This window comes from Sander lucioperca, chromosome 22, assembly GCF_008315115.2.
Source record: "Sander lucioperca isolate FBNREF2018 chromosome 22, SLUC_FBN_1.2, whole genome shotgun sequence".
Taxonomy (NCBI): domain Eukaryota; kingdom Metazoa; phylum Chordata; class Actinopteri; order Perciformes; family Percidae; genus Sander; species Sander lucioperca.
The window spans coordinates 2,621,749-2,634,444 of NC_050194.1; the positions used below are offsets into that span (position 1 = coordinate 2,621,749).

General features: G+C 41.3%; 3 protein-coding genes across 6 annotated transcripts in view; 1 reads left to right on the forward strand and 2 right to left on the reverse strand.

Annotated features, from left to right (window-relative positions):
• The window catches only part of LOC116059250 (microfibril-associated glycoprotein 4-like), a 114,782-nt gene that overhangs the window by 57,568 nt on the left and 44,518 nt on the right, over window positions 1-12,696 (forward strand). The window lies entirely within an intron of this gene.
• LOC116059246 (microfibril-associated glycoprotein 4-like) overlaps window positions 1-12,696 on the reverse strand; it is a 118,274-nt gene that overhangs the window by 27,141 nt on the left and 78,437 nt on the right. The window lies entirely within an intron of this gene.
• The window catches only part of LOC116059247 (microfibril-associated glycoprotein 4-like), a 181,905-nt gene that overhangs the window by 4,443 nt on the left and 164,766 nt on the right, over window positions 1-12,696 (reverse strand). For 2 of the 4 annotated variants that reach the window (XM_031312217.2, XM_031312216.2), the window contains exons 2-4: window positions 3,495-3,650; window positions 243-281; window positions 9-105 (exon numbers count right to left, since the gene is read on the reverse strand). In XM_031312217.2, coding sequence (XP_031168077.1) covers window positions 9-105; window positions 243-281; window positions 3,495-3,650 — 292 coding nt within the window. Of the gene's footprint in view, window positions 1-8; window positions 106-242; window positions 282-3,494; window positions 3,651-3,825; window positions 3,917-12,696 lie in introns of those variants that run through there. The other 2 variants (XM_031312218.2, XM_031312219.2) reach the window with 2 other exon arrangements.

The window sequence follows — 12,696 nt, forward strand, 5'->3', positions numbered from 1 at the left end:
TTCCTCACCGAGCCAGTACTCTCCAGCAGCGATACCAAAGCCGGTCTTGTATTGATCCCAGCCCCTGTAGAAGTTCACCGTGCCGTCCATCCTCCTCTGGAACACCTGGGGGGGACGAGATGGGGGGTTAACTAGATAAACACACAAGATATCTGACAGCTCATGTTTCCAGACAACAAGGATTTACTGGGATGTGATTTATTGTGAAGGAACTACAGGAAGTGTTGAGTTAAAATACTCACCGTCCACCGTCCTCCTTCTGAATCCATGTCACAGTACACCTACACACACACACAGGTATTAGTTAATGTGATCCTTTAACTAAAACTAAAACTGTTCTACTACTTCACCCACCAACCAGAATTAACACATAGGAGACAACATAGCCTATATTCATTTATTTAGCTGTAACTATTGGTCTTTGGTGCTGAAACATTTTAACTTGACTGGAAAGCTATTTTCTTTGTTCTTTAAGGTGAGACATGGCAGGCAAAAACATCAGGGTTTTTTCACTGGTCAATTTTGAGATTTTGGGCTATTTATATCTACATTTAAATATATCTTCAATAACGTGTTCTTTCAGACTTGTGTTGAAAAAATTTCCAAAATACACATTCAGGTCTTTATTTTACTACACTTGTCTGTACTGTCTGTTTGCATCAGTACGTTTCTCCTAAATTCAAGAAAAGTTGGCGTTCTAAATCATCCCGCTGCTCCACGATCGCTGTCTGCACCCTGTCATCACATATACCGTCATAAGCTCTCTGTCTCCTGTACAATGCTGTCGGATCCAAATATGGTCATTTCCTTTTCATCAACAACCAATCGTGAAAGTAAAAGGGGGGATTTAACTCTAAATGCACAATCTCATTGGCGAACGCCAATTTCTGACAACGTGATTCGTTCAGAATCATCACTTGACGTGCACTGACATTTCCGCAGTAGATTCAAATGTCGAAAGATGTGCGTCGAAAAATCATCTCAGAGAAGACAAAAACCATTGTCATTAGCAAGAAGACACAGGGGATTACAAAGTAAGACAGCAGATGATGAAATGACATCACATAGTACGTTGATGTGTAAACTGTCATTCGGAAAACAGGAGTTTTCAGACAGCGAAGGTAATCAGAGCGCCACACAGCATGGCTGGCCTTCATGTTAAAACGTATCAGAGACACCAAAGGAGAGTAACAGGTTCTCTCTCTCTCTCTCTCTCTCTCTCTCTCTCTCTCTCTCAGCAGTTTACATAAATTAAATATATAGGTCTCACATATATACTATATGCGACTTTACTGATTGCGATACAACACACTATATTACAAAACAATTAGATTACACAACACATTTCAGTTTTTGTATAATATAATTACTATGTAATACTAAACAAATCTGTAATTTTGGGATCCTAAGTGGTTGTGAGTCCCTCAGGCTGTGGCAGGCAGATACATATTAACCTGTCAGTGGAGCTGCTGTCACCTCTCCTAAGAGAACTATCAGCTTCTTTTCTGGTGTTAACTTTGGGAAGTTTTATTTTTGGGCTGTTTTTCCAAGGTGTAATTCTCTTAGTGAAGATAGTTTTTCCCCGTGGAGGAGGAAGTGTATCTCTGTCTGACCCAGCTGGTGGTCACTGAGCCTGTATTTAGTCAGGATCCGTCTCTTCTTCATATCTCTGACAGTGTGAAGATAATCTTTCAAATAACAATTTAGTTTACTTTGTTTGCTTTCTCTAATGTTCTAAATATTGGTCTTTTGAATGATTCATAAGAAGCTCATCCCTGTGTATCACCGGATGTCCAGTGACAGTGCAGCATGGAGGCACTCAGAATGCCAACGCATGCCTCAACTCGGTAATATGTGATAGGTGAATTTCCAAAAACAGTCTTTGTGGGGAAAAGCAACTGGGGTTGAGGCTGCAGCCAGTATGGCTATTTCTATATTTAATGAGGGTGCCTCTGCCATGGTGGCTGTGATTGAGAAATTGTGGCTTCAGAGCACAGTCGTGATTGTCAATGCAATGAAGGATGACGGCATGGTTAGGATCTCAAAAGCCAATAGTGTCCATTCCGCCAGTGCAAAGCAGTGTAGTGTAAGCACACTCAAAAAAGTGGAAAGACACCAGCAGGAGATGAAGGAGGGCCCTACATATGGTGCTGGAATGGATATGTAGACTGTAAACTAACTTGGGGGAACTAGGCTGTGTAATGGTTGTGTTCTGTCAGTTCGTAGTTTGTGATGTAATGGTCTTCGGTTGAAGGCCATGTTGATGTGTTGTTTTGGATGTTATGATCAGTGATGGATGAAGCAATAATGAGTTTTGGATGTTAAACAGTGTGATACATGGATCTTACTTGGACCTAAAGGGATATTTTGTCTGAATTCATGGCTTTCAATAGAAATTAGTAAAATTTTGCCATTAAAAATCTTTAAAGGCCGTTTTCTCAAAATGAGTTTTTTCTCACACTCTGAGTTAAGAATCTCCACTTTTGTAGCACCAACATCCACCAAACCTTACAGTCATATTCCTAATTATATGTTGAAGGTTGTTACAGAGGGATCTGTTGATATGTCATTCTTGGCCTGATTTATATGACATTTTATGCCTACAAATAGGGCGGAAATCCATTTTTTAAGGCTATTGGCAGTAGTTTCTGATTTACTGGGAAACAAAAGGAGATATTCATAATCCCCTCTGTAAATGTCTTTTCATTGAATATATCAACAAAATGCAAAAATAATTTTGAACCTTATTATTTTCAATGGTCAGATTCTTCGCTTCAAAATATATGCAAATTAACACACATTTAATTAGTTTTAGCCTAATTAGCATATTTAAACATAAATTTACATTAGACGCAATACATTTTTTTCTCCTATTCATGTGAGTAATCAACTGGTAAAGTTTCATGGTGATATCTCTAAGTTAAAAATGTTGCCCTATTCACCTGTAGTGTCTCGCCTTAATACAATGTGTCTGACAATGTGGCTTTTCTTTGTGTTTTATTGGACATAGGCTAACTTGGCTCAACACGTGACACATTACAACATGGATTTATAGCTATTTTAGAGGTTTTTTTAAAAAAATCACTTGGTCTCAGGGGGGCCCCGTGATGAAGCTCTGCCCTCACTGTGCTGAGAGTCTAGCTCTGCCCCTGTTGTTAGTCCTGTTCAGTTCAGTTCAAGTACTTTAAACAAACTTTTTGGGGGTCATTTCTTAATGTAAACATTAACCTGGTGCATTATAAAAAAATAGGTGAGGGTGGCTTCTTGCTTTCACAATTTACAGCAGAAGTTCTTTGAGAATCTCTTTCATATCAAAGATAAACTGGTATTGTGACCGAAATTTCCCTAACCAGACTGATATCAAATCAGGAATGTAATTGAATCAGGACCTTGTGAATCGAAATAAAAAAATAAAAAATCAAATTGTGAAATCATAAGCGATACCAAGCCCTGATCTGAATGTCAACCTGCGTCCCAGAGAGGATGAAGTGTACCTGGACAGCAGACGTGGCTCCGATGGGATAGATGGTGTACACTCCACTGGGTCGGCTGTTGTCATTATTATAAATGTCACTGCAGTCCAACGGTAGAACGAGCGGCCGGGAGCTGGTCAACAGTGGAGCCAGCAGGAGGAGGACGACTGAAACCAGCTGGAACAGAAGAGATGTTGTTGTTTAGTTCATTCAGTTGGTATCACTCTCATGCACAGCTAGAATACTCTGTAAAGCAAGCTGAAGACTTTTGCTTCCCCTGTCCAAAATTTGGGGCCATAAATGATTACAATTTGTTTGCCAAACTATCATATATATAAAGTTGTAAACTTGCCTTCATGGTCAGATTTCAGCAGAAGTGATCTGATGAAGATCCTGATGTCAGTGTGTCTCGACACTCTGATGTCTCTGGTGTCTCTCTGCACTTATTTATACTGTTAAGATTAATAAGTTACTGAGCAGCTGCTGTTTCACACTGATACAACTACAAATGGGTGAAAACATGTCCTGCAACAAAAATGCATGACCCTTCTTAACCTGCCATCCCTCCCCTCTATTCCTTATATCCCTTTTCTACTTTATCATCGTGTATATGCAGTTTCTTTAAGCCTGGGAAAACCCACAAAAAAATACTAGTCATAACAGCCTCCATTTCCATTACCAGTATGCTGCAGAAAATGGTTGCGGCAGAAAACAAAAAAAGAGAGAGATGGAGGGAGAGAGAGAGAGAGAGAGAAAGAGAGAGAGAGAGAGAGAAAGAGAGAGAGAGAGAGAGAGAGAGAGAGAGAGAGAGATATGGAGGGAGGGAGAGAGACAGAGAGAGAGAGAAAAAAACAAGCAGAGAGTTCAGACCTGGAGAGAGGCTCGGAGTACTGGACGCTGGCCCAGAAGCGTATGCCTGCTGTGATTGGTCGGCTGGCTGGATGGTTGCTGGATGTGATGGCGGTCTCTGACGACAGCCTGCAGGTTGTTGAGTCTCGGAGGAAGCCCCTGATCTCTGAGCCCGGCAGGACAGAAGCAGTCATTTTTAAAGGAAGCTGATTGGCCACACCTTCTTACAGGTGGAGCTGCAGATGGGTTAGGGACAACTCTCTGCTACACTGCTGAAAAACAAGTCAGCACTTCTTAGGAAACACTTGTGCAAGTCAGCCCTTTCCAAGACAGATCACATGTGGGTTGAGACATAAGGTCAGTGTGAGGACAGGACGGTTCCCCTTCTCTATTCTTCCCCTTCGGCCTGTACTCTTCTTTGCAGAAATCTCCTAAACTTATTAATAATGTTGGCATTTTTCCAGTTCATGAACAGCTGTCTCTCAGCTGCGCACCCGTGACTGTTTTAAAATAACTTCCTTTTTTGGGTTTTGGCCTTTCGTTTAAACAGAATAAGCACACAGAATCTCATCAACAGACCCAAACAGAATCTTTTTTACAGTTTTCAGAGGTGATCCAGAATGAAAATCTGCAGAACTTAGCAGACTTTTTTTTCGGTTGCAACACATTCTCACTCCTATCGCGTCAAAAAGTGATGCTACTGTTGTCTCTACTGATGTCTCTCTACATACTACTCTCTACTGTTGTCTCTCTACATACTACTCTCTACTGTTGTCTCTCTACATACTACTCTCTACTGTTGTCTCTCTACATACTACTCTCTACTGTTGTCTCTCTACATACTACTCTCTATTGTTGTCTCTCTACATACTACTCTCTACTGTTGTCTCTCTACATACTACTCTCTACTGTTGTCTCTCTACATACTACTCTCTACTGTTGTCTCTCTACATACTACTCTCTACTGTTGTCTGTACATACTACTCTCTACTGATGTCTCTCTACATACTACTCTCTACTGTTGTCTCTACATAGGCTTAATCAGCAGTCTTTTTTGAGAGTTCTCCCTACATGGCAAACCTCTGTGTCTCTAGCTGGTAATCGTCGGTGCACCATTGACAGTTCTCTAAACGATACCGAGCCCTAACGATCAGTATCGTCCCTGTGTTGGATTCAAAGAGCTGCTAACACTGGTTGATTGATGTTAACATTACTGTAACTAACTAGCTCGCCTAGCAAAAACGTCAGATGACTGTTAACGTTATAACAACATAGTGAAAGTGCAACACTAGTCTATATCGATGACGTTCCCCTTCCGGGATTGCTCCGGTGTCACAGGAAATTCCGCGGGACGTCCCTCATTTCGGCTGGATGTCCGTTACCTTCCTCTTCCTTAGTGGTGTCCTAACCTCCGGTGGATTTGTGAGGACTATGGTTAACTGCTCCTCAGATCTCTGCAGGGTAAATCCAGACAGCTAGCTAGACTATCTGTCCAATCTGAGTTGTCTGTTGCACAACTAAAACTACTTTGGAACGCACACGTTCCACCAAAACAAGTTCCTTCCCAAGGCTATTTAGCAGAGGCACCGTGGCTCTGTCTGGCGCTTAGCACTGTGATTGGTTTAAAGAAATGCCAATAAACCAGAGGATGTTTTTATCCCACACTTCCTCCGCAGTGCTGTGGAGGAAGGGCTGGACGTGAGACTAGTGCAACTGTAATTCAATACTGCAACAAAGACTACTGTACATGATGCCTTTAAAAGCAACAGGCGAAAAAATGATCAACATTCCCTTAAATCCCAGCTTGTTAAGTGACAGCATGCGAGATCACAGCCTGAGCAGCACATATGCTAAGATGCTTTGTTTACCTTGCTGTGTCGCGGGAGAGCAGCAGCAGGCGCGAGTAGTGAAAATACAGAATGGATTTTAATTTTAAGTTAAGTTTAAGTGGAGTGTATCTTGTTCCACCCACATACAATGGTTCCGACGCCCATGCCTATGTGGAGAAGTACTACACTACCCACAATCCTAAGAGTGACAGCGGCGACTCTGATTGGTGGAGCTCGCCATCATGGAACCATGAACCATGGAAATGTTTACCGAACCTGCAAACGGCTACAGCTAGCTGCTACCACTGAAGTCTCACCGTCACCTTTTGTCAGCTAAACTCAACTAGCACTGGCCGCTGATACGACCCGACAGTTGCCGGAGCTCTGCAGAGTGTTGCCTGATTTCATTGGATATCATACGAATTGGTGTGCATGAAATTTTGTACAATATTGTATGAACCAGTTCGTGAGTATGTATTGAGTTTCAAAGTTGTACTTCTGTAATCTGCCCAGGTAACATACATTTATCACAGTTACATTGCAATGCATGAAGTATAAGGATGATCTGGTCATTTTACAGGAAAAACAACTCATTGTATCTTTGGAAACACTTGTGCAAACGGATCATATCTGGGTTGAACCAGAACATAAGTTCAGTCTGAGGACAGGTTCTTCTTCTCGGTACTTCCCCATTCAGCTGTAATCTGTTCTTGGTATTTTTCCATTACACTTTCACCCATTTAAATGCTCGGGTCAGGTCCGTGGTTTCTACACACTTTGTGTGCAACAACGCATTCTCACGAATGGGTTAATTTGATTTCTTACGAAATAAGGCGTCCACAGGTCACATGATAGTTAAATTTACATAATCAAGCACTTTTGTTGATTAATGTGTATGTGAGAGTGTGTGTGTGTGAGTGTGTCTGTGTCTCTGGTGCAGTTGTCTCACCGTCCATGTCCTCGGTGTACCATATGTCCCAGTAGCTCTGGATGTCCCGCAGCCATTGGGCTGCCGGCCGCCTCTCTCCGGACCAGCTCGCTCAGTCTCTGGATCCGCTGGATGTTCTTGACGGTCGGGTAGCGGCTGCCGTGCCTGATGACGGCGGTGAGGTGGACCGGGGTGCACCGCTCCGAGGCCGGAGGTCTCAACACCGACCTGTTGGAGATGGAGGACAGAGACTACTCTGAGGGGTCCTACATACAGTATGTAAATATGCAGGCGGTGTGTGAATATACATATGTAGCAAATTATAAAGAATGTGTTAAAGATATATGATACAAATATTATTAATTATTATTATTATTATTATTATTATTATTATTATTATTATTATTATTATTATTATTATTATTATATATAGCCTAGTAGTGGAAAAGGGGTACACTCTAAGAAATAAGTCCGTAAAATAACAAACGTTACCCGGACTTTGTTCCGTAATTAAACACAGAAACGTTGGGGGATTGGCTAATAAGGACTGATGATTGACACCTGGATGAACTGATTGCTCACATGTCCATAAATAGGAGTGCCTGGGAGGACAACACAACACAGAGTTAACACAAGGGTTAAGTCTGAGTTGATTGAACCAACTCAAATCAGCTGTTCTGGAACCCAAAACTCAGTTTACCATCTCAGGGTAAATCAACTCAGAGATCAGGGCTAGACTCTGTTTACACGTACATGTTTGTTTTGAAAAACGGAGACATTTCCCTTCATTTGTGTCCTTCATTTACACGCTAACGGAGAATTCCATTCTGAAAACGAGTCTTTCTAAAAACTCCGGCCAGATTGGAGATTTTGGAAAACTTAGTTTGCATGTTTGCATATAAACTGAGACAGACGGAGGTTTGGGCAGCCGAGAGAGAGAGAGAGAGAGAGAGAGAGAGGAAGTGATTGGTTGCTGTTGTTGCTATTTTCGGGATTCTGATTGGCTTCTCGTTACACTGCCACCTACAGGTTTGGCATGCTCTTGACGGCATATATACACGGGTTTTTGTTAGGGGTGGTACGGTTCATGAAAAAACATCTGAACCGCTCGGTTCTCTTGTCTCGGTTCGGAGCGTGTGTGCGTCTCACGGTTCGTCAGTCCACTGTTAATGGTCACTAACCTTTTACTGCCGTAGCGCCCACTTTATACACCTATGTTAAAACACTTACTGGAAACGACGAGGGGGATGAGCGTGACGAACGCAACACATGGCAGCTGATTGGACAAACGCGTCACGTGATTCTTGCTGCTCCCGAAATTCAAAACAGACTCTAATGCCGTCTCATTCTGAATACGATCTCGTATTTTACGAAAATAGTTCACCGAAACGTGTTTCTGACAACATTTTAAGAGAGAAATAGGCCATGCAGTTGCTGAATAAGAACAAAGGTCAGTTTAAAAGATTTTCGTCAGATTTTGAGAGGCGCCGAGCCGACCGCTCCTCTGGAGGGTGGAGTGCTGCTGCTGCAGGTCACGTCACATGCAGACATATCAAGTGGGAGAGATGAGGAAGGCTGCCCGGAGCCTTTGGCCTGGAGTTGGAGGATGCTCCAGCGTCGTGTATATAGTCTGGTGTGTGGGAACATTTTGGATTTCATGTTACCTATGATGACAGCGGAAATCAAACAATAGATAGAACTGCCACTGTGTGCATGTATTGTGCAACATGCATTCAATATGCTAATTTTAGCTATATATCATATGCTGAAGTATATTTCTGGAGTGTTAAAGATTAAAAGAAAAAATAACAAGAACCGTACAGAACCGAAAACCGTGATACGAACCGAACCGTGGGTTTTGTCAACCGTACCACCCCTAGTTTGTGTAAACGAACACTTTTCTGTAAACTGACAGCTGTGCATGATGTTATTTTTTAAAACGGAGAGGTTAAAATGTCTATGTCTATGTTTATGAAAATAGCCGGCCACGTGTAAACGTAGCATCAGAGTTTGTTAAACGTCTTGTTGTCCTCGGGTCCAATTTGACCCGTTTTCAAACTTTCCAACAACCAAATTGCCCCAAAATAACACGGATGGTTCCATACAGCGCTCTTCACAAGTGAAATGAAGGATCAAATCTTTCCTTTCACTGAATACTGGGTGTTTTATTTCATTTTATAGCCTTTTCCTGACTAACCTTTGACATATCTGTCATTATCCATCAACAATCGTTCATCTGATCTCAACTTTAAGTCAAAATCATTCATAATTTCTGCTTTTTTCTTACACAAAAATTAAATCATTTCATATACATGACGTTCATTGACCAGGAATTCCAAAAATGAGTGTAAAACTAGTGTTAACCCTTGTGTTGTCTTCCATTCGACCATGCATCTTCCTCCCGGTCCAAACTGAAAATCAACACTTTTTCTCACGTTTTGGTCTCTTTTTTTCGACACTTTTGGCGCTTTATTCAATGTTTTTTGGCGCTTTTTTGACGTTTAACACTTCTTTTCACTACCATGTACGAACACCACCAACACCAACTCATAACTAGTTTTACTTATTTTTGGAATTCATGGTCAATAAAAAAACCTAATTTATAGGAAATTATACCTAATTCTTGAGTTAACCCTTGAGGTGTCTTCCTGTTGATCATGCAAACTTTGTTTGTTTGAAATAAAAACTTTTTTCCCAACGTTTTGGTCGTCTTTTTTGACATTTTTGTCTTTTTTACAAGTGTTTTTGTTGATTTTTTTTCTGCGCTTTTTGTTTTCTCATTTTTATACGTCCAGCCCAAAAACAACATGCCACAGATTCCGTGTCTGTGTGTGTGTGTGTGTGTGTGTGTGTGTGTGTGTGTGTGTGTGTGTCTGTGTGTGTGTGTGTGTGTGTGTGTCTGTCTCTCTGTGTGTCTCTGTGTCTGTGTGTGTGTGTGTGTGTGTGTGTGTGTGTGTGTGTGTGTGTGTGTGTGTGTGTGTGTGTGTGTGTGTGTGTGTGTGTTACCTGTTAACGGAGAAGACGTCCCGCAGCAGCTGCGGGTTCACCTCCTCGTAGCGGGTTTTGGTGCCGAAGAAAGCGGCGATGTGCGGGATGTCCGGGGCCGACAGAGAGGAGCAGGACAGGCGGGTCACAACCAGGCTGAGAGCCGCCACCAGCACGCTGGTTCTTCTCGGTAAACCGGGGAACATGTCGGCGGCTCTCGGAGTTTAACCAAGGGGGTCAGCTTCTCCTCGGACCACGAACCTCCTATGGCGCCATTTTGCTGCTACCAAGCCATCACCTCCCGTTAGCATCCCATTGACTGCCATTCATTCTGACGTCACTTTGACAGAGAATAACTTTACATCTGAAGAGTTTAAAGACTCTATTTGTCCATTGTTTATTTCTAAAGAAACACGACAATGTATAAAAGGCTCCATTACCTTCAGGGGCGGAGCTAGACTCTCAGTACAGTGGGGGCGGAGCTTCATCATGGGGCCCATTGCTACCAAGTCATTTTAAAATTTAAAAAAAAAACTATAAAAAAATAAAAAAAAAAAAATAATTTTATATAAAAAATAAAATATCTGATGAATGCATGTTATAATGTCTTACTTGTTGAGCTAAGTAAGCCTATATGTCAAATAAAACACAAAGAAAAGACACAAGTTAGTATTGATGAACAAAGAAACCAGTTTACCAGTCCAGTAAAAATGTTTCAGCACCACGGACAGCGACAGCTGATGGACAGAGACAGCTGATGGACAGAGACAGCTGATGGACAGAGATGGTGCTGAACAGCTGTCGCTGTCCGTGGTGCTGAACAGGCCAAGCGCTCTCAATCAGAGCCAGACTATATAACTGACATGGCTCTATTATATATATGTTTGATAAGAAGAGCTGGATTATATCAACGTGAGATCATATGCAGTAATTAGCTTCTTTCAGCTAATAACGTGTCACTTGGCGAGGGCCCCGTTCTCGTCAAGTGACGCAAGATCGGCGGCGTTTGAGGGGCCCCTAATTGGCACGGGGCCCTGGGGCGGCTGCACCCAAGCATCCACGCTATCTCCGCTACTGATTACCTTGTAGCTCACGTTATGGCTCCGTAGCAGACGTTTTTATAAAAATAGGCTAACGATTGGGTCATAACCACGAGACTTACTGTCTCATAGTAGAGGAATTACCGTATAGTACAGGAGAAGCTGTCAGGCAGTTTGGACTTCCATTAGCTGTTTAAGTTTAATTCCTAATGTTAACTATCATTTTAGTGATCAATAATTAGCCTGTGTCTATGTTATCTCCTTACATATACCTACGCTCTCCGTCTCTGCTAGATTGGGAATGATTGAGATTTCTCTTGGCACAGCTACCAGAAGACTTCCAACTTTCAGACAGGTTGCTCACGTCACATCTACGTCTTCAAGCTCAGTTGGAGGCTGCTCAGTAACGCTCAGCCATCACCGGGAAAGAGACTTCACTGGTCTCCGTCCAGAGACACGGGACCTGCTGCTCCATTATATACTGTCTATGAGTTCAACAGAACTGAGGGAACTTCTCTTCCGCCGTCTGTGTTTGCTTTGTTGATGTTATATTAAAGGTTTCTGTCGGTCCACAAAAAACATTCCCGGAGTTTTCCAAAAGATGGTAAGTTATCATAAAAATACAACTTTTAAGTGTGTATGAGATCGTTATAAAGCATCAGTTTGACTTTATTTAGCTTCAAAGGCCGGAAACACTCGCGTCAAGTTTCTGTTAAGTATCATAAATATAAATATAAATATTAAATATGAAGTTAAATATAATATAATAAATTCCGTTTATCTGATTAATAATAAAAGCCTAAAGAAAAAACTTGTCCTCCTTTTTTCACAATAAAAGCTTTAGCACCAAACGCTTCAATTCACCAAAAGATTTATTTTTAGTATTTTTTACAGTTATATACGCAGTTAAAGCTGTATATTTTTAACAATATTTTAATAAAATTACTTTCAGTAATATTTAAGGATTCTAACTAGTATATTTTCAGCAACATCTTTATGATTTTATTGAATTATTATCAGTCATATTTTAGTAATCTGACATTATGTGTGTGTGTGTGTGTGTGTGTGTGTGACTCTGTGTGTGAATGTGTGTGTGTGTGTGTGTGTGTGTGACTCTGTGTGTGAATGTGTGTGTGTGTGTGTGTGTGTGTGTGTGTGTGTGTGTCTGTGTCTGTGTCTGTCTGTGTATGTGTGTGTGTGTGTGTGTGTGTGTGTGTGTGTGTGTGTGTGTGTGTGTCTGTGTCTGTATATGTGTGTGTGTGTGTGTGTGTGTGTGTGTGTCTGTGTGTGTCTGAAAAGAAGGAATTTTAAAGAGCAAAGTTAAAATGATAATTTAAAAATATAAATTCACAATGAAAAAGATTAAAAAGATTAAATTTAAAATAAAAAAACGAACAATAAATTTAGTTTAAAGGTTTTTTTATTTTAAATTTCTCCCTTTTTTAATTGTAATTTACTACTACTACTTTCCTGCTGCAGCCGCCCAACTGGAGACACATCTGACTTTTCTTCCACGTTGCAGCGAGCTGCGACTGCTTTAAACCATCACAGACGGTAACAAGATTTACAAACATCAGTTGGTTTTCTTGTGC